Source organism: Rhinoderma darwinii, chromosome 4 (assembly GCF_050947455.1).
Source record: "Rhinoderma darwinii isolate aRhiDar2 chromosome 4, aRhiDar2.hap1, whole genome shotgun sequence".
Taxonomy (NCBI): domain Eukaryota; kingdom Metazoa; phylum Chordata; class Amphibia; order Anura; family Rhinodermatidae; genus Rhinoderma; species Rhinoderma darwinii.
In genome coordinates, this window is record NC_134690.1 from 257,024,477 (window position 1) to 257,047,417 (window position 22,941).

Genomic DNA, 22,941 nt, shown 5'->3' on the forward strand with positions numbered 1-22,941 from the left:
GATGGCTACGGATGTGTATCCGTAGTTGTCGGATCCTTATTTGCAGACCATAAAATCCCTTATGGTCGAGTTTTTTTTCAAAAAAAGAAAAAACACCCCCTAGAGGGCCACATGTTTATGGAAATTTGTCATTGTAGTATGTAGAATCTGATTTCTCACACTGACTAGCAGTAACCAAATTATGTAAGGGCCTGTTCGGTTTACGTTGATGGGTTCCGTCGGAGGAACCCATCAACGGAAAGGTGAACCATTAGCAACGGAAGCATTACCATTGAAAGGTCTGACGGAATCCATCAACGTAAACCGAATGCTGATGTGAACACACCCTAAGTTGTGTTTAGAATAACATTAGCTAATTTAGAAGTTCTAATGAATAATCCCTGCCATACAGTAGAGTACTGTGATTGCATCGTCTTACTATTATACTTACAGAACAATTCTGTAGAGACTTGTCAATGTTTTTTTAAAATGTGCAGCCAAACATTTCCAGGTTAATACTACAAAAATAATACTTTGTCTCTAGACTCTGGCTAAGATCAAATAAAATAATTACTTCCACGTCATGAAAATGAAGCACCAACCAACAACTTACCTTAGCTGCACAAGAAGCAAATATAAAATTTAGCAACTTCGTAATCTTTTTATTTTAACTATTTCTTTCATTGTTTTTGCAGCTCAATAATACATGAATACCCACGGCGGATTGCCTCAGTAGCACATATATGATTATAGTCCAATAAATCCAGCCTGGACGTCATGTGTACTCAGAATCCTGACACTTCTGACTCTTTTTTTTTTTTTTTTTTGTGAGATTCCGGCAAGTGAAACCAAATCTCGTTTAGCTCCGAGATCTCGCGAGATTTCGTATCCGTTGCTGGAATCTCACAAAGATTCAGAAGTGCCAGGATTCTGAGTACACATGACGTCCAGGCTGGATTTCATGTGTATTCATTATCAGGACACTGTAGTAATGTTAGGGTTTGTGTATGTAGCTGCACATAGTGATATAACTATATCGCTAGTGCAGTGTAAATGAATGGAGAGGAGTGCATGATGCTGATTGGTCAGCGTCATGCACTCCTCTGTACAACGCCCACTTGGTCAAAAGTAAAAGTACGCCCACTTGGGCATTAAGAAAGCTCATTAGCATAAACTTAAATCGCTTCTAACTTTGTGAAAAAAGATCGTTTTTTTAAATAAAAAGCATTACGGTCACCTACATTACAGCGCCCATCTCCTTATGTAGGAGATAGGGCACTTATATTGTGGTGACAGAGCCTCTTTAAAAATGTAGTGCATGAACGCGATCACATGTTTTCAGTGAATAGCATTAGCCCGGTGGAAGCCAAAATAGTGTCCTTTTGGTTTAATTTAGGCTGGTATACATTTTTTGCTTAACTTTTTTTTTTTTTTTATTGGGTACGTTTTTTTCAGTTAAACACTGGAAACCCAGAACTAAAAACATACAGCTTTTTTGAGGTTTCTTGAATAGATAGTGCAAAAAAAAATGGCATCACACAATCCAGTGATCAATTGGCGAGACTCCAACCTGCACCTTAGAGGAGGAACCACTGTAGGCAGTGTTAATAGAAAAAAAAACATAAGACATGTCTGGGATAGTCCATAAACCAGAATGAATTGATCACTCAGGAGGACGAAACAGTGAGGGGAAGGGAAGACGGAAAAAGGGTACAGGGTACTGTAAAAACTTACAAGTACTTATGTTGGAGAAGTTATATCTGTATACCTTTTTTGTTTGTTTGAAGGATAAAATAGCGCAGTAGACTACACATTTCCAGCCTACTGGCAAGAAAAAGCGTATACCGCACAGTATTCGTTTTTTTTTGGGGGGGACGACGACGACTATGGGTGATACCACAAGCCTCCATTAAAAGTATGCGTTGGGAAGCTCCATCGATGTAACTGGACCTTCCTGATGCATCAAAGCCTGCTTTGCCCTCAGACTCTGGCCGCCCTGTCTTTACCTGATGTAGGGCAATGTCCGCTCTGTGGTTTAGTCTGTGATCCAAACAGAGAACACTTACTACGCACAATGGCTCTATTGCACCTTCTAAGCAGCCGGAGTCCCCAGCTGCTCGATCAGCCCAGGGGGAAGCTACATCACCCCAGTGACCTAACTGGTCATAAGGGTTATTTTGCCTTAAAATTTATTACATAGCCAACGTGTCGCTTCTTTACAAATGCATATCAATTCCATATAAACTTGATATTTAATCCTGCGTAGCTATCAGAAGTATGAGCTAAACACGCAGCATCTGAAACAAATTTGCTGTGTCTCCCCCAACAGTTCCAGACATGGGTGGAAGAGTGAAGTAAATGTTACCACTCTCTTTTAAATTCCTTTTAGATGGTACCGTTTAAGATGCTATATTGGCTATGAAATAGATTCTGTCAGATATATGGGTAAAAATCAATCAACCCTTAGGGTATGTTCACACGCTTAACAAAAAACGTCTGAAAATACGGAGCTGTTTTCAGAGAAAACTTCCTCTGATTTTCAGGCGTTTTTGAAGCTGAAAGCGAAGCTTTTAATTTCAGGGCTTCTTTTCAGGTTTTTTTATTAAGGCGTTTTTCATAGTGTTCAATGGAAAATCCACTCAAAAAAATGCCTCAAGAAGTGACATGCTGCTGCTTTTTACAGAACGTCATTTTACGCTCCGTTTTTTAAAACAGAGGCGTAAAAAGACGCTCCGTATGAACTAAATGCTGTTTTTCCCATTGATTTCAATGGGCAGATGTTTGTAGGCGTTCAGCTTCCGTTTTTTCAGGTGTTTTTCGAGGCATAAACGCCCCGAAATACGCTTGAAAGCACTGCGTGTGAACATACCCTAAAATATAAAATAATCCCTGACAACAGATTGTTGTGAACATTTCTGCCAAAAAAAGATTCATGCGATACATAACTGATCATGTGCATACTTCATGCTTATTTGTTGATCGACTAAATTTTGTGCACTAGCTATAAATTTTATGATATATTTGAAGGGGCTGTCCAAACTGAACCACCCCTGACGATCAGCTGTCATCACTCGTGAAATCTGCAGGCGACAGCCCACTTTGCTGCATGGAAAACTGAGTGTTACACTCAAAGTTAATGAGCGACAATAAAATACATGTTTGTGACAAGTCCGACCTCGGTAGCCCTTCTTTAGTGACTCTACTAGCTGATTTGAGGGGGTCCTGAGTGGGAGACAATCCTCTTTGACATCCATATACCCCAGTAGGACAGGGGTTGTTCACTCTTAAGTAATCCGCACATGTGAACATGTTCTAGAAATGAAATTAACATTTTTAAGATTAACCTTGCATATTAATGCCTAATAAAATGTGATATTCGTAAGGTTCACCATAGATTGTATTTTCCTGGAGCGGTACCGATAATCTTCTTCAAATGTAATAAGTGCTTATTAGATGCCATGCAAGCAACTGAAAGATTGTTTTTTTTTATTGTTACAATAGATATTTAGAAGAAAAGCAATAGAACTTGGAGAGAAACTGTTGCCTGCTTTCAATACACCAACTGGAATTCCTTGGGCACTGTTAAACATGAAGAGGTTAGTGTGTGTGTGTGTGTGTGTGTGTGTGTGTGTGTGTGTGTGTGTGTGTGTGTGTGTGTGTTTTATTATTTAGTGTGTTAAATTATGTTTTGGTGGTTTTATATTTTTTTCCTTATTTCCTTTGTGTGATGAATAAACTTCATTTGATCAAGCTTTACTATAAAATTTAAAAGTGAATGGAAAGTTGTTCATTATTTTCAGTCGAAGGCAAAATTTTCATTCTGCCAGAAAATATCCCAGTGGCCCTTGAGTGATCTGCCAGCGGTAATTTCTTTTGTGATGTTCGAGATCTTAAGTGAGAGTCGGCATGCTAAAAGCAGGTCTCGAGCGGCAGCATTACTTGTCATGAAGATATTATTAATGATAAACACTTGAGATATTACGGTTTTTGTACTGTGATATACGTTTCAGAACGCTTACCTTCGTTAGTTTCAAGGCATCAATCAGTTAAAGTTAAAGACTGTCCAAGTATTCTGTGTGTCCCTCAGCCCCTAGGCGGACTATGGAAAATCTGCTTACTCTGCCGACATGTGTGGCCCACTTTACACAAAACAGTAGACATGTACTTGGCCTAACTATAAACCTAAACCTGCCTGGAAATGGCAACATTGGTCTGCAGATGTATCCCTATTCCTTTACTTAGCCAAGTGAAATAAGTCTGCGCTTGTCATTGTCCAGCTGAAACTTTACCGGACAATAAGCGAGACCTCTCCATGCTCCACTGCAGCCTCTGATTGTGTTTAGATAAGTGGTCACTCTTTTCCCCTTAATAGTCATGATTTCATAATATGGGTCTAGGTGCCCCCTATGTTTTGATGTATCATGGGTGCAGAGTTACTATTGACTTCCTATTTAACTATGAAAACACTGTATATGTACTGTGGAAGAAAAAGTCCACATATAGAACATTATCTTGTAGTGGACCAAAAAGCGTTGTCCAGTTTTAATTTTTTTCACTTATTTGTAGAATAGGATACCATACAGTTTTCTAATATATATATGTATTATAAACTCTGCTCACATACCTTTCTTATAGTGCATGAGGCCCCTGTCACAGTGGAATGGTATAGCCCACAGTTTCTCTGCGCGTGAGCGCTCTTAGTAGGCCGGCCCTCTGACGTCATCCTGGTCGGCCTACTGTGGTGATGTTTCCACCCATGTGACCGCTGCTACAGCCTGCGTTTGGCTGCAGCGATCAAATTGGATGAAACCTCATCCCAGGAGGCCGGCCTGGAGGAAGAAACAGACTTCTGGGTGAGTAAGATTTTTTTTTATTTGCGTTTTTTGCGACGGAATTGCTGCGAACTTGGCGCAAAAAAAAAACGCAACAACTGCGATTTGTTGTGGGTTTTACCTCCCATTGAATTCGATGGGGAAAACCCACAACAAATAGGCAGCGTTTGCGCAAGTACAATTGACATCCTGCGGAATAAAATTCCGCACCGCAGGTCAATTTCTGAGTTGTTTTTGTTTGATCTCATCGACTTTTTGCTACTGTATTTGTTGCGGGTTTTCTGCAATGAAATCCGCAGTATTTACACAACGTGTGAACTGATTCTATGGGGGCTGTTTTATGGACAAGTCTGTGGGCTATACCATTTTTGTTATTTTTAGACTGAGGCAACTGCACTGATATAATAAATGTATGTGAGCAGAATTTTAAATACATGGATATTAGAAATCTGTATGATTTCCTATTCCATAAATAGAAAAAATAAAGTGGATAACCCCTTTAAAGCTTGACTACATTACTTGAGCAATTTAATACATGAGCACTCCGCCAAGAAATAGCCATGAGATATTGGTACTTTGGGGTATGAGGTAATGCAGGCCAGTTCTTTCGTTTTTGATGCCAGTTTTAAAGTTGGGCAGACAATGGGTGGTCTTTACATTCTATCCAGCTCCAATTTCATAGCATTACACCACATCTTTTCCACTATTCTAATTTCACGTACATACATTTCTCAGTATGAAGCAGACAATGGTCTTTGTGGATCAGATTTGGCCTGAATAAGATCTTCTCTAATAGACATTGCTGTGTACTTGTATTCTAAGCCTAACACCCATATAGATAAATTGTTCTTGATCCATAACTAAATCCATTAGTCTCAAGGAAGTTCTTATATACTTAAGCTCTCTAAGCAGCTATGTCCTGTTTGGAATATGAATTGGAGTTTGTCTGTAATGAGGCAACAGTGAAAAATGAGCCTAATGCCCTTAGCAGTACAATTAGATTTTGGGGACGATGACGATGTCTAGTATTTCATAAAGTGGTGACAGACACACCGATTTCAGATCTATGTCCCCTATGTCTAAGTGATCTTTGTGAACTTACATTTAGAGCATGCATCACACTGGAAGTAAGTATTATTATGAGCTTAGCCTCTGGATGCAAAGAAGAATGTTCCAGTTCACTAACCGTAAGCAGAAATCTTGAAAACAGGGATTTAAACAAAGTATATTAGACATTTTTATGGGAGCCGTAATACGGCCACGTGCGTGAGTTCGAAGATGGTCGTGGTTCTTAGGCCAAAGGGAAGTGGCAGTTGTCACCTCACTGCAAAAATAAGTATAAAATAGCGGAACAATGATGGCACTTATCCTGGTTGCGCTCTCTGGATAAGTGGGGGGGGGGCATTAATGTTACCATTCTATCCTAGTCGTTGGCATACATTGCAGATAGAAGATTGATCGCTCCATAAATAACACTTTCTATCTCGATGTATGACCATGCCATCTTCACTGTTTCAGCTCTGGAACACCACACTCTCTTCTCCTAAAATATCCTCCCTAAAATACTTAAACTTTTGCGGTATTATTTTTTAATCAACACCATCATACGGTGTGAAGGATGTTTTGTAGCCAATTATTGCTACATCCTGATAATTAATGCAGTGATATTGGGTGTTGTATAAAAGTTTATAAGTAAAGATTACTGTGGATTTGGCCAATATCTCATTGCTGAATGATTTTTAGCCTACTTATCTGTCAGTGAAATTTTTTTTATACACTTTTTTTTAATTGGCCAAAATCAGGATTGGATCCTAAATGGTGAAAAAATGTAACGGAAAGGAATTGGACTATTTGTCTTCTCTGAATCCAATCCTGATTTGGACTAAAAAATTTAAAGTCATCTACATGACGACAAAGCCTTTTTAGGGGTTTATTAAATATTTTTTAACAGCATGAACATTATTACAAGGCTATGCTGGAGCTTTAGAATGTTTATGTATAATGTCCTTTTAAAAATATACCAAAATATCTCAACTAATTCAATTTTACTACTTACATTTTCCAATTACAATTTAGTTAAAACCAACAGCCAAATTTAATTTTGAACCACTTGAGAACTTAACAGTATGGCATTGGCAGACAAGTTGGCAGTAATATAAGCAAAGCTATTAAATCGGCCCGTTACTAAATGAATGTTTCACTTTACCTTTCGCCATTTTACAGCATTTCTAATTGCATTTGTCCTCAAAACTCTTGAAACATCCATTATTAGGCATCTTTAAAAAGCCATTTCCTATCAACATTGCTTTAATTGTTTCTGTAAATCTAGCCGTTCAGGATGCCCGAAGGTCATTCAGGTGTTGGGTGTCATTTTCTACTGTTTGTCAGAGATGAATAAAATTAATTGCATTTCCATTTTAATCACATATACTAGTATTTTAAATGAGCATTTTTGTTAGCCCAAATAATTGAGCCCATCTTCTACATAAAAACACAGTTTTACCAAGGCCCTGTTCACACAGCGTTTTTTTTGCAGGCAGAAAAATATTTTGACCTGCCTGCACTTTCTTGCCGCGGTTTTTGTGGCGTTTTTCACCCGCGCTCATTGAGCGCCACGGGCAAAAAAAACGCCTTCTCTGCCTCCCATTAATTTCAATGGGAGGTCACAGGTGGAACTCCGGCAAGAAAGAGCATGCAGCTTCTTTTTGCTGCAAGCGGCTAAAAGCCGCTATGGGAAAAAAAAAACCTGGTGGCTTCAGGCAACCAGAGTTGTATCCTTAGTCTTTACATGGTATTTGGAGCTTTGTATCAGAAAAAACAACCTCTAACTCCTATGAAGATGTATTAACCCCTTAGTGACCAGACTTTTTTAAGCCTTAATGACAGAGCAATTTTTTTTCCCCAGTTTTTTGATCGCATTTCAAGTTCCATAATTTTTTTTTCTTCTGTAAAACAGCGTGTGAGGGCTTGATTTTTGTGGCACAAGTTGTTGTTTTTAATGGCACCTTTTTAGACTACATAACATTTATTGCTTTTATAAAGCTACATTTAGACTATAATGGAAGAAGACCAGAAATAAAGAAGTACTCAGAAGGTGGAGATAAATTACCAGTAGTTTATTCCAGGGTGTGACGTTTCGGCTTGAGTAAGTATGCTTGATAAAGGCTTATACAAGCCGAAACGTCGCAACCTGGGAAAGACCACTGGTGATTTATCTCCACCATCTGAGCGCTACCTACCTTCTTTATTTCTAGTGTAACTTTGGGGTTGATTGGGTCCATCCCCCCGGTTTGACGCGCACCATGGGATACATAGGAATCACGTGCTCTTCCCATCTCTACTTTCTATAATGGAAGAAGCTCTGATGAAAAGAATATAATTCAAGTGATGCAGATAATGAACTGTACATAATAGAATTTCATTTGTACAATGTACAGTCTGAAAGCACACAAAGATACGCCGGGTAAAAAAAAATCTGGAAAAACACTGAATGAATCACACTCTGGATTTCTGTACAATGCCATTTGTGTCATGATGGAATATATTAGTTTTGAATTATTTATAATAGGTTAAGTTTATTTCGGCCAATTCATATTGAAGCGCCAAACTGCTCGAGCAGTGAAGTAATTAGTGGACAATGAATACACTTCAAGCCCTCGAATCTCAATTACTTATACTAAAGTTGAGCTATATTGTTTTAATGCGTGAACGTTTATCAGTTTGCCTTGTATATTATGAAGGTTATATAGCCCCCAGGCCTGAGAGAAACGTCATTAGGCAATGCAAGATTTCCTCTCTTGTATTGTGCTTGAGGTTTATTAGTAAAACAGCGTGTAGAACATGATTTCTCATGGAAACCTGCTATTTTTGAGTGTTATTAATTGATTTAATTAACTATTTTGTACGTCCGCTATGCCAGCTTCAGTTTTTAAATGCTTCAGTATTTTTTTTCAAGATTATAAAAAAAAATTGTTTTGAAATATAGTGCAATATGTCCTACAAAAGCCAGTTTGAGAATTGTCTTGAGGGTTTTCTGTTTTGTTTTTTTGTGTGTTTCTGTTTTATGGAATCAAGGGGAAAAGCTGTCTCGAGACTTTCAGGCTAAGTTCACACTTGAGTTGTGGCTACTGGATCTGTTGTATGACTGATACCATATCTGAATTCAAATTGGATGGATCCATCCTAGAGCTGGCCTCCGTTGTTAATTTTTTATGGTGAGAAGGGAATGGGCTACTCCCAAGGAAACAAATGTTTGAAATTCAACATGACAATGCTTTTGTCCCCAAAATCTGCTATTAGGGGACGTTCCAGCTGCCCCATATACACATTAGATGGCTTTGAACTAATGCGTGTTGCCAGCTTGAGACCTGTTTTTCCTATAATCAAAGCAATATATACATAGTCTACAGCTAACCTTGTCAAAGTGCACATTATGGTATGGCAGTTTTTACCTGGCCGGGACTGAATGAGGATCTTTGTATTCTAACTGGAAAATATATAAAACCTTTATGGCTTGGTCCATATAAAGTGTTCAAACTCTGCTCACCTAAAAAATAAAACTATCAATAATGTAGAATAAGTGTACTGCATGCCGGCTAAAGGTTTATGTGGGCCCTTGGGCGACATAGATTTAGTGTGCCCATTTACGGGGAAACACACAGCAGCAGTAAAATGGCAGAAAACGTCAGGCCCCCCTTTTGTACCCCCATAAATATAGTGCCCACTGTAGATAGTGCCACGCCGTCCCCCTCTCCCAGGGAGCGCCGTGCCGCCCCCCTCTCCCAGGGAGCGCCGCGCCGTCCCCCTCTCCCAGGGAGCGCCGCGCCGTCCCCCTCTCCCAGGGAGCGCCGCGCCGTCCCCCTCTCCCAGGGAGCGCCGCTCCCCTCTCCTTGTAGGGAGCGCCTCTCCCTGTAGGGAGCGCCGCTCCCCTCTCCCTGTAGGGAGCGCCGCTCCCCTCTCCCTGTAGGGAGCGCCGCTCCCCTCTCCCTGTAGGGAGCGCCGCTCCCCTCTCCCTGTAGGGAGCGCCGCTCCCCTCTCCCTGTAGGGAGCGCCGCTCCCCTCTCCCTGTAGGGAGCGCCGCTCCCCTCTCCCTGTAGGGAGCGCCGCTCCCCTCTCCCTGTAGGGAGCGCCGCTCCCCTCTCCCTGTAGGGAGAGCCGCTCCCCTCTCCCTGTAGGGAGAGCCGCTCCCCTCTCCCTGTAGGGAGCGCCGCTCCCCTCTCCCTGTAGGGAGCGCCGCGCCGCTCCCCTCTCCCTGTAGGGAGCGCCGCGCCGCTCCCCTCTCCCTGTAGGTAGCGCCTTCGCGGCTCCATCTAGGAGTGGAAACCCCCAACCAGAGTATTGTCGACACTCTGGCTGGGGATTCCGCTTCAGGATGCGCTCCTGACATCAATGTCCATAGATGTCAGGGGCAACCCCAGAGCCATAGCGCTCTGCCTGGGACTCCTGCTCTGCTCTTGACATCATATATGGATAGTGATGTCAGGGGCAACCCCCGAGCCAGAGTCCTGGGCAGAACGCTATTCGCACTCTGCCTTGGAGTCTATAGCCTAGTAAATGGCAGAGTAGGGAGCTACCTCCCTGCTATGCCATAGCGTTCCATAGTATCTGTGTCCTAAGGACGCAGATACTGAGGAATGTGGCGTCGCTACCGCTGTAGCAGCCATAGCGGCTGCTATTGGGGCCACTGGGCATGGGGGGTCCTGACGGTGGGCGGCATGGGCCCCCTCATATCGTGGGCCCTGTAGCAGTGCCTATGGCTGCTACAGCGGTAGTTACGCCGCCTCCTAGATGGGATCCCTCTAGAAGCAGAATCCTGTTGGCAACACTCTGGCCGGGGATTCCACTCCTGGAGGAGCCATGACGGCAGCATCTGCACCCGGCGGCAGAGTGGGCCCCGGCACTTTCTTGGATTCGCCGGGTGCTGACTGTATGTCTCTTGATTGTTACCACATACGGTGTAGGCAGCCTAAGAGTCTACACAAAGATACGAGCTCCTGATAATTCTACCTCTTAAACTAGATCAGTTAACTATCGAAACCTCTTATTGTTCTTTAGCTTGTATCTGAAGCCTATGATGCTGTCGATTTTTTTTTTCTTGGGAGGCACTGATTCTCCTTGCGGAAATGCAGCTGCTAGGAAATCTTAGAAAACGATAGCTGCTTTCTAATTCTGTAAAACCAGTCTAACAAAAATAGTGCTACACCTGTCCACAGGTTGTTTGTAACATTGCAGCTCAACCCTATTCATTTCAATGGAGCTCAGCTGCAATACCACACACACCACATGGACAGGTGCGGTTTCTGGAAGAAAACAGCCATGCATTTCTAAACCTGAACAATACCTTTACACCTAATGCACACGACCGTTATGTACCGGCCGGGTCCCGTCAGTGATCCGTGAGAAGATGGGACATCTTTCCATAGATCGGAGAATCGGGTCAGTTTTCACGAACCCGATTCACCTGCTAAAGTGAATGAAAACCATCGGATGCCGTGAAAAACGGCCCGAGTGGCACTCGGTCGTGTGCATTAAGGGCAATGCTCCATGGAGTAAAAGAAAAGGATGCAAGAGAGCTATTTTGCATGATGTATCTATGAGATTTTTTGTCTCTTTCCCGATTTGTACCTGCTGAAGTCATAGTATAGAATTTATATTATAATTTTATCAATAAGCAACTTTGTGACATTACATGAGAAATGAGTACCAGAATATCTTCTCCAATATCTTCCAAATTGGCCAAGCTGATGCTTCTGTATATGTGTTCGGTGTTCACTGACGCTGAGGTTTGTGCGCCGGTAAAATGTTATGTTCTCTACCCCATTTATCATGCCAAAGATAATAATTGTTCTCAACCTTCAACTCTGCTGCTGTTGAAAAGACCGTTTTAGCATCTTAGCTGTTGCTATTTACTGGAATCCCTAGTTACACATCTCCGTTTTAGATACATAATTATATAATAACTACTTGGCATTCTCAGACTTCATCAGTTTGTGATTTGTAAGTGCACTTATTCCTACAAAGTAATGAACTTTCTTAATGTTACAAATTTGCATTTCACAATGACTTCCTATTGGCTTGAAGCTGCTCGCATAACTAACAGTGGGAATTGTTGAGGATTGCTGCTCTAACCAGCTCACAGCTGGAAAATGTTCTGCTGCCAGGAATTCTTCATTCCCCATCGTTTCATTCACTTTTCTAATCGATTAATTGAATTCTCTTTTTCATAATTGATGCATTAAATATTTCTTCTGTGAGGTCGTTTTTCTCCATAGGCTACAGAACTCCAAAAACCGTATCTAGAGAATGCTGCACTTTGATAAAAATGCCACGGAAACCTAAACTCTAGTTATTTAGGCTGGACATATGACATCTGTCAACATTGTTTTTGGCACACAAAAGTGTGGAAAAACACAATTGAAAATGCGTCAAAATGAGGTTTGCGAAACAGTCTTGTTACGACACACTCTTTTTCAAATGAAGCCGGTGCGGTGAAAAGCTGAACACTGCGGATAATGCAGGGGGAAGCTGTAGCTGGCAATACATTAGCCCATTCGAAGCCAAGATATCATAATGAAAGTCCTGGCTAATAGTGGTGGGTCCTGACATATGGAAATCGGGTTTTGCGAGACGTTCTGTCTGTGAATAAGAAGTAAATTTTTTTTTTTTTTTTAGATTGTGTTATTTTATTCTATTAAAAACATTTGGAATGGTTTTATAAAGTGTTTATTCCTTTTACATACATGCTTTAGAACTGTGACACTTTATGGATGAGAATGTTTCATGCAGTAAGTAATCTATATAACAATCTATTGTCTGCGTGCATGTTGGAGTGTGAAAGCTTTTTTGTGAGCATATGCAAACTCTTTAAATATTAAAAGAAATTGCATGTTTTAGGATTGAGAGCAAGTCTGAAAAATGTGACTAGACAGCCAGAAACTATTACAATCTGCAGAACCCACTCAAATCAACAATCTATAATTTGTCAGGGTTTTGTACAGACAAATGATAGTTATTGCAGCTTGAACAATAGTTGCTCTGTGTGTAACCAAATGGTTAATCATACATTTTTCCTAGTGTTTTTTCCCCCTTCTTCCTTTTCATTGGTCTTGTTTAGAGACTTGACGCTCTACTATTTTCTTAATCTGTAGTCTAGGGATTCGGCTCGATACCCTTATGCGTGTTCAGTTTGGTTATCTATGTGTGATTATATTGACCACATCTAACTGCAATTGTATCTAATGACACAATCTGTTCATGGTCCAAGCATCTCCTATAGAAATTATTAGCTGCCATCTTTAGGTTGGACGGGCATTCATGACTTATTTAGTGTACTTGTTATAACTTTGGTTTTCATCAATCAATGTTAGATAAATTAAACTTTGTCATATATATATATATATATATAAGTTTAATTTTCCTCATCTTACAGCTGTCTGTTGTCCAGCTTTCCCTGTCTGGAAAAAAAAAGTCTCTAAATGTCAGAAACCGCTCCAGTCATCCAACAAAATCAGTCTAGAGTGAAACCGTGAATAGGGGGGATGCAGCTGCAGTATCTCGCTCAGTACAGTATATGTGTGAGACTGCTGTGACACGGGAGGTGGAGATGTATGATAGGTCACAACACACCAGGAAGAGCCCACCCACTCCGTATGCTAGAATTTCCTATACATTACCAACCTTATCAAGTACAAACTCTATCTGTGTGTATAGACGGCTTCTCCTTCCATTTTATAGCTGAGCTTCCATAACCCAGAAGGAAAATAGTGAATTTTATAATTGATAAATCAATATTTTCCTTACGTGCATGCGTTATACAATGCATATTGAAAATGACTAATCCTATACAATAGAGCAATTTATCTAAATATTTATAACGATCACAATAATGAACTCCAAGATGAAGCTTGAGCAGTGGATATTTTTAGGTTTTGGGCATGGCATGCTACAGTATTACTTTCCACATCTAATATGTTGCAATACAATTTGCAGGTTTCGTGCAGCCATTATAGATAATGTCTCACTATGTCTGGTCTTCGAATAACCACAATAAAAACATAAAGCGAGAGATACTAACTCTGTCCATTGCTGCCGGCTTCCTCGTACAACTTGTCTGCTGCTATGATGAGACGTGTTTGGAAATAAAGTATCACCGCTGCCAGCTAGCTGATATTCTGCACTTATCGGACCATCTGAGCCATAGTTTTCCAACTCCAGATAACTACCATAGCAGCGGCTAGAAAAATGAGCTGCCCCAGAGCATTATGCAGCGCTCGTCTGTATCGACGGAGTTATAAATAGATGGACCCTGGAGAGCTTTTTTGTTTGCCAGTCTGAGTACAGTATCAGATCACGGTGCAGGATCTCACTCTTGCTTTGACTGTTCGGTCTACAGAACATATTCATCGGCTTGAGTGGTTTACATAACTGATCAGTTATGGTAACCAGTGCCCGTCTGTACGTTTTACCTTATACGTATGTATATAGTAATCTTTATTACTGCATCTCTTTGTGCTGATTGTATTTGTTCGGATTTGCTTATTTTCAGTTTGGTTTATTTGGATATCTGTAAAGGGAGAAGACGTAATTTACTGCGGATGTTCTAAAGTTTACGGATAGTAACCATCAGTAACCAATTTCTATCCATTCTGTCTTTAGTAATAAATCTGTATACTACATTGCCATCATATGACTCAAGACTTGATTCAATGAAAATTCAGGTGGACAACAGAAAGGGCAGCCATATTGGTTATCACTTTGAATTCCCTTAGAAGCCGATGGTAAAACTAATTTCTCAGTGTGTTCAGCCAATAACAATGTGACCGCTTTACCATAGCTTTTCACTTTTTTACTAAAATGACCGTTGTAACGAAATTGAAAAATGGCAATATTTCAGTAAGTAAACCAAACAAAATTACCAAACTACAGTATGTCTACTGCTGTCATTTCCCATTTACTAGTATATGGCCAATTTTATGTTTTAAGTGGAAATCCTCCTTACAGAGAAGTACCACCTTTTGAACAACATTGCACAGTGAGTAACAAGTGCGTAACAGCAATATCTAGATACAAGAGCATTTTTAAAAACGTATAATTGAAAAATTATGTGCTGCGTGATCCAACAGAGAAATGTAGTATTTAACTGGTTGGGGACAGTCCACTGGATATAAATTGCAGTCCAGGTCACTGAAGCCTGTGCCATCGTATGTCTATGGCGCGGGCTTTAGCTGGCTGCCCAAGCGATTGGTCAGCAAAATCTCGGATGCCCAGATGTCAAACTGCTATACAGCCCCAATTACAGTGGAAAAAAATAGGAATTTTCTGACCTTTTGAGGGACAGACCATAGTAATAAAAAAAGATTAAAAGTGAAATTAAATTTAAAAAAAAATACACCTAATACCCCCTGGATAAATAATGTCCCCCCCCCCCACCAATCATTGTTAAAGGGGTTCTCAGGACATTTTTCATTGATAGCCTATCCTTAGGAAAGGTCATCAATATCCGATTGGAGGGGTCCAACTCCTGGCACTGATTGATGGGGCCGTGACATTAGTCTTTGCAGCCTTTTCCCAGTTTACAGGCAGTGTCGTACGCTTCCATAACGGCTGTGCCTGTCATTGCAGTTCCTGTCCCATTTCAAGTGAATGGGTTCAGCTGCAATCCCAGGCACAGCTGCTACGGATGTGTACAACGCTGTTGCTGGTAAACCTTGAAGATGCCGCAGCGAAAAACCAGCTAATCGGGGGTGTGCCGGGAGTTGGACCCCCACCAATCTGATATTGATGGCCTATCCTGAAGATAGGTCTTCAACATTAATGCCCAGAGAACCCCTTTAACGCTAGCCCTGACACAATTACCCTAAAATAGACACGTAATATATCAAAATTCAAAAATATTTTAGGGTAACCTTATATTACCAGAAAATATTAGCTAGAAATTAAAAAGCATATTTTTTTAATTTGAACTATACACCTTAAAATTCTAAAACCATAAAAATGATCTGCATAAAAATGACAAAGCGAAACCTACATTCACGAAAATAAAGTTGCAAAAAACACACCGCTAACCCAACAAATAAAAGTTATAGCCATTTAAATAAAGCATACTAAAAATGTCTGGTCCTGAAGGCTCAAGAGGTTGGTCCTGAACCAGTTAATTGTGGGTCTACCCTTTAACGGAGGTACAGCAACTTTGACTTTAAACAACCCGTAACAAATTCTTAAGCTAATGGAAATGTAACAGAATAAAAAAATTATCAAAAGGCCATAATTACCCCAAAATGGTACCAAAACTTCAACTTGTCCCACAAAAAACAAGATCTCCTAAAGCTTAGTTGACGGTAAAGAAATAGTGTTATGGGTCTTGGAATGCGGCAAGACAAAAACAAATTATTATTTCAAAGTATTTTTATTATGCAAAAGTAGTATAACATAAAAGCAAACTATATATATTTGGTATTTACCATAAAAAAAAATGCATTGTTTCACTACTGCAGCATCTATGTATCACAGTAGAAAGCATTTGCAGAAAGCCTTTGTGAGCCAAATCAGTCAGTGAGCTGCTGTGGCGGCTCGGTCTGTGTGAATTCATTTGATCAGAACTGAGCTTAGAAGATCGCCAAGACACAGATGATTTTTGCAAATCTGACGTGTCACTTTATGTGGTAATAACTCCGGAATGCTTTTGCCTATCCAAGCGATTCTGAGATTGTTTTCTCGTGACATATTGTACTTTATGTTAGTAAAAAAATTTGGTCGATCAATTCAATATTTATTTGTGGGAAACTTCAAATTTTAGCAAAAATTAGCATTTTTCTAAATGTAAATGTATTTGCTTGTAAAACGGATAGTAATACCACACAAAATAGTCACTAGTTAACATCCCCCATATGTCTACTTTGTTTGCATCTTTTTTTTCATGTCCTTTTATTTTTCTAGGACGTTACAAAGCTTAGAACTTTAGCAGCAATTTCTCATATTTTCAAGAAAATTTCAATAGGCCATTTTTTCAGGGACCAGTTCTGGTCTGCAGTGGCTTTGAGGGCCTTCTATATTAGAAAGTCCCCATAAATCACCCCATTTTGAAAAATGCACCCCTCAAGGTATTCAAAACCACATTCAGAAAGTATTTGAACCCTTTAGGCGTTTCACAGGAATTAAGGCAAAGTAGAGGAGAAATTTACAAATGTATTTTTTTTTGCCGACATTAATTTGTAATAAAAAAAATCTGTACCACAGAAGGTTTTACCAGAGAAACGCAACTCAATATTTATTGCCCAGATTCTGTCGATTTTAGAAATATCCCACATGTGGACCTAGTGTCCTAATGGACAAACACCGGACTCAGAAGCAAAGGAGCACCTAGTGGATTTTGGGGCCTCCTTTTTTTAGGAATATATTTTAGGCACCATGTCAGGTTTGAAAAGGTCTTGTGGTACCCAAACAGTTGAAACCCCCCAAAAGTGACCCCATTTTGGAAACCACCCCTCAAGGCATTTTTCATGGGGTATTGTTAGCATTTTGACCCCACAGTTTTTTTGCAGAATTTAGTGGAATTAGTCTGTGAAGATGAAAAATCACATTTTTTTTCTTTGGAAAAATAGAATTTTTTCATTTTTACAAGGAATAAAAAGCACCCCAACATTTGTAAAGCAATTTCTCCCGATTACGGAAATACGCCATATGTGGTCATAAACTGATGTTTGGACCCATAGCAGGGCTCAGGAGGGAAGGAGCGCATTTTGGAGTGCGGATTTTGCTGGATTGGTTTTCAGTGCCATGTCTGGTTTGCAGGGGTTTAATGAGCATTTTGACACCACAGGATCTTTTTTAGCGCTAAGGTGACCAAAAAAAAAGCCTTTTTGGCGCTTTGAATTCTTTATTTCTTACAGCGTTCACCGTGCGCAACAAATTACATTTTACTTTACTTTATTCTGCCGGTACGATTACGGCGATACTATATGTGTATAGTTTTTTTTAAGTTGTGCAGCGTTTGCACAATAAAATGACGTTTATATAAAATAATATATTTTCTGAGCCGTAACTTTTTTTTATTTTTTCGTCAAAGCTGTGGGAGGTCTTGTTATTTGCGGGACGGGTTGTAGTTTTTATTGGTACTATTTTGGGGTAAATGCGACTTTTTGATCCCTTTTTATTCTATATCTTGAGAGGGGTGGTGACCAAAAAATAGCGATGCTGACAGTTTTCCGTTTATTTTGTTTGCGGCATTCACCGTGCGGAAAAAATAACATAGTTTCATATTTTGGGTCGTTACGAACACGGTGATACCAAATATGTGTACTTTTTTTAACGGTTTCATTTTTTCCCTATAATAAATGACTACTTATAAGAAAACAAAAACTTTTTTTTACTTTTTACACTTTCTTTTTTTTATCTGCAGCTCTGATCGCTGCTATAATACATTACACTACCTAGGTAGTGTAACTTATTCCAACTGTCAGTGTAACGTCACTCTGACAGTTAGTCTACGAGGACCAGCCAGAGGCTGGTCCTCATAGGCTTCCATACATGGCAGACTCGGAGGCCGTTGCCTGGCCTCCGGATGCCATCACAAGCATCAGCAGCCCCCACAATTGCATGGGCGCTGCTGATGTGCTACAAACCTCCTAAATGTGATCGCAATCGAGCACAACATTTATCGGGTTAATTGCCAAAATCCGCAGCGATGAGCCGCTGATCGGCAACACTGGAGTGTCAGCTGTCGGGGACAGCTGATCTCCCAGTTCCCGATGCACACCTTGTCGCCGACAGTGTGCATCGGGAACGACACAGTGACTTCCTGTCACTGTGACAGGAAGCTTATCGGGACCAGCCGAAGGTTGGTCCTGATGGGCTTCCGTCCATGGCCATTGTTTGGCTTCCGTTTGCCATACGGACTATCGGCAAACCCCGCGATTTCGGACCGGGGTCTGCCGATATGCTGGAAATCCCTAAAATTCGGCGATTGCAATCGATCGCCGAATTTAAGGGGTTAATTCGCCAAAGTCAGCCGCAAAGGATCACTGGCCGACAAGAGTGGAGTGTCAGCTGTCGGCGACAGCTGACCTCCCGGTTCCCGGTGCACGCTGTCGCCGACAGTGGGCACCGGGAAAAAACTCAGTAACTATACGTCCTCGTCCTTGTGCGCAACGACGTACAGTTACTTACTCGTGCGGGTAGGGGTTAAGGATCCAACTGTATGCAATGAACATGTTCCCCTAACTAAGCTCTATCTCCTTTGGTAAATAAGGGAAGCAATTCAATTTAATGTCCTAATCTAAAAAGTGGGAAAAAATGATACTAGAATTTTTCTTTTTCCCCATCATTCTTCTTCCCCAGTCTGTTAGGTCTTTATATACTGTGTGTTTTCCTGGAATTCCTCCCGCTTTAATTGTCCATTATACACAGCTCGAGCGCTGCCATATGCAACCATGGTGGTGCATTTGTTCAAACTCAATCTTTTGTTGAGGTCATGAGTACCACCTCCGATTTGAATGATTTATCACTTATTTGTTTGACTGTCAACTTTGTGTTATTTTAGAATGTTTTATGTGGAGTCAGCAGGTTCCGCTGTCTCGGGTGCAACGAACTTTGTTATCAAAGATATCCCTCATTAAGTAGTTTTGGCTGCAAGTCTGAAATTCGAATTTAAAGCTTTCATAAACGGCATTGAAAGCAACAAGTAGTAAGTAATAAGCTGTTCTAAATATTTTACGTGATTTAAATTGGCCCATTTCCCAGTTTTGAAAGAATGAGTTTATAAGAGCTGAACCATGGCAAAACACTGCAATTGAGCTCTCATTCTGTTATCATACAAAGCAGTTGCATCATTGTGAAATTATTTAGCAGTACGCATGTGGTAAGCGGAGAGCTTGTTTTTATGTCTTAGATTTTCACCATTGTCTAAATTCACTAGAAAATGCTACAATAGTAATACACAACTATTAAACCACAAAAACAACGGAAGCATTGTCTAGCCAGCCATTTAAAATGTAGGGTTTTCTAGCTGATATAAAAAATTAGAAATATTGTAGCGGGATTTTGCAGTGACTGTGATAATGTTGCAGTTGGATTGTTTTGTTATTGTAGATGATTTTGTACTCATCAGTAAGAACTTCAAAATCAAGTTTTATTCCATGATGTAAGAAAAGTTCCGTAGCCGTTGATTACAATAACTTGCTTTCTAGAACTTGAGAACATTTTGTCTTCTCTTGCTCTCTACACCGCTTTTCTTTTTCTTTTTTTTTTAAATATATATTTCGCATATAGAAGTTGTGTTTTTAGCCAGCATTCAAATATGTGGTATAGTAGAACCATACAAGGATGGGGTCTCTCTCTCTGTTCAAGCCCGCAAGTTACTTTATTGGTTGTATTCTTATGCTCCCAAATAATGCTGTCGATATTCTATTCACTTCTCAAAGGGTAAGTAAATGTTCAACAAACTTCTGACATGTCATAGTGACATATCAGAAGTTTTGATCGCTGGGGGTCTGAGCACGGAGATCCCCACCGATCGCTAAAACGAAGCTGCAGAAGTGCTCATGTGAGGGCTGAGCCGCTGCGTCTGTTAGGCTTTTCTTGGAAATCCAATGTAGCGTTGTACGGGCTTATAGACTTTCTATACGAGAAAAGCCAAACCGAAAGCAAGCGGATCGCACAAGCGATTCTTGCGCTTCGTTTTCGCGATTGGTGGGGTCCCAGTGTTCAGACCACCAGTGATCAAAACTTATGACGCGTCAGAAGTTTGTTGAACGTTTGGTTACCCTTTAAAAGGGACCGGTCACTAGGTCGTAGGAGCTGAACTGGTTAACTAACCTGAATAGCGCTGTCTCCCTGAATCCAGCGCTGTTTCCTTGTTTTTTGTTCTTTTTTCCTAGACCCCACCGTTTGAGCGATATAGCCCACTGTTGTGTAGGCTTCCTATATGCTAATTTGCTGAAGTTAGCCACCAGGGCGTGAACTACCCTCAAGCTGCCTCACGTTGATTGGTCAGCATCAGAGGCAGGAAAGCCAGCTCCACCCGGTTGACGAACTGCAGCAAATTAGCCTATAGGGAGCTAAAACAACAGTAAGCCATATCTCTGGGGGCTCCAGGAAACAAAAATGCTGAAATCAGGGAGACAGTGCTGTTCTGGTCATTTAACCAGTTTAACTTTTATGACCTAGTGACAGGTACTCTTTAACGTCCTGTACCTACCAATCTCAAGGCTTGGAGACATGTAAAGCTCAGCTAATAATTTGCACCCTGATGACAAATGATCAGTGGTTTGAAAAATTGTTCCAAGTATCTAATTTACCTTTTCAATCCGTTCAGTCATTGGGAAGGAGTTTCCACTTCCCTGCAGGAGGCCTTACTATTGCATACTGATGGCTCCCTGAGAGCCATGCATTATGCATTGCAAATGTCACTGAGCCGCATTTACACTTGCCAATACCGACATTGACGTTTTTTAGGAATGTCCTAAGAACTTTGATATCTTTGTGCATTATACTGGGCAATGATCATTGTGGTCATTTGGAAAGGAATGAATAGTACTTTTATTGCCAATTGCAAACAGGCCTTCATAGTTCCAGCAGGTAAACAACCAAGTGGTACATCTAGTCTTCCCTCTAATTTTATTTCTGTGGATGGAGCATTGGTCTTGTCCTGCAGATAGACCACTTTTCTAGTCTGCGCCCAAAAATTTGTTTCCGTGTAGAAACATGTAGTAACTTCTGCAAGGTGAATTTAGTCTGTCCCCAGACTTCTTGGGCTACATTCACACGAGCGTGACGGATTTACACACGTAAAATCTGTCAGTGTGTGTTACCTAGTTATTTTACATAGTTCGTACGGTTGAAAAAAGACACATGTCCATCAAGTTCAACCAAGGGATTGGTAAAAGGGAAGGTAAAAATTTCTACACATTGACATAGGAGAAGATGTTTTTTCGTTGAAGGAAATGATCTAAGCCTTTTTTAATGCCATCTACTGTAGCTACTGTCACCAGCTCCTGCGGTAGACTATTCCATAGATTCACAGTAAAGAAGGCTTGTTGCCTCTGCAGGTTGAACCTTTTTTCTCCAGACTAGTGCCCCCTTGTTTTTTGAGGGGGTTTTACGTCAAACAGGATTTCACCATATTTTTTGTATGTGCCATTAATATATTTATATAAGTTAATCATGTCCCCCCTTAGTCGTCCTTTTTTCAAGGCTAAATAGGTTTAATTATTTGAATCTTTCCTCTTAACTTAGATTCTCCATGCCACTTATTAGCTTCGTTGCTCTTCTTTGTATTTTTTCTAACTCCAGGGCATCCTTTCTATGAACTGGAGCCCAGAACTGAACTGCATATTCTAGATGAGGCCGCACTAATGCTTTGTAAAGTGGTAATATTATATCCCTGTCCCGCGAGTCCATGCCTCTTTTAATACACGACAATATCTTGCTGGCCCTTGAAGCAGCTGATTGACACTGCATGCTGTTATTTAGTTTATGATTTACAAGTACACCTTTACATTTATCTACATTAAACCTCATTTGCTAAGTGGACGCCTAGACACTTAGTTTGTTTAAATACGCTTGCAATTCACGAACATCTTCCATAGTCTGAACATTGCTACATAGCTTGGCGTCATCTGCAAAAATAGAAATAATGCTATTAATCCCATCCTCTATATCATTAATAAATAAGTTGCATAATAGTGGTCCCAGCACAGAACCCTGGGGTACACCACTTATAACCGGGGACCATTCACCTTCTCACCTCTTCATAAAAACAAATCAGGTTGGTTTGACCGCTTCTGACCGTGCTGGCTGTCACTTATAATACTATTTTTTGTCACATAATCCTGTATATAATCCCTCAATAGCCCCTCAAACATTTTCCCCACAATGGATGTTAAGCTTACTGGTCTATAATTACCCAGGGAAGACCTAGAGCTGTTTTTGAAAATAGGCACCACATTTGCCCTGCGCCAGTCCCTTGGCACTATACCAGTCACTAGGGAATCTCTAAATATTATGAAGAGGGGGACAGAAATAACTGAACTAAGCTCCTTAACAATTCTAGGGTGTAACCCATCTGGTGTAACCCACCCTTGTGTACATTTATTTTATTTAATTTAGCTTGGACCATATCTACATTCATCCAATT

At 40.5% G+C, this 22,941-nt stretch overlaps 1 protein-coding gene across 2 annotated transcripts in view; it reads left to right on the plus strand.

Moving 5' to 3' along the window:
- MAN1A1 (mannosidase alpha class 1A member 1) overlaps positions 1–22,941 on the plus strand; it is a 206,297-nt gene that overhangs the window by 137,979 nt on the left and 45,377 nt on the right. For both annotated transcript variants that reach the window (XM_075862405.1, XM_075862404.1), the window contains exon 5: positions 3,481–3,575. In XM_075862405.1, coding sequence (XP_075718520.1) covers positions 3,481–3,575 — 95 coding nt within the window. The remainder of the gene's footprint in view (positions 1–3,480; positions 3,576–22,941) is intronic.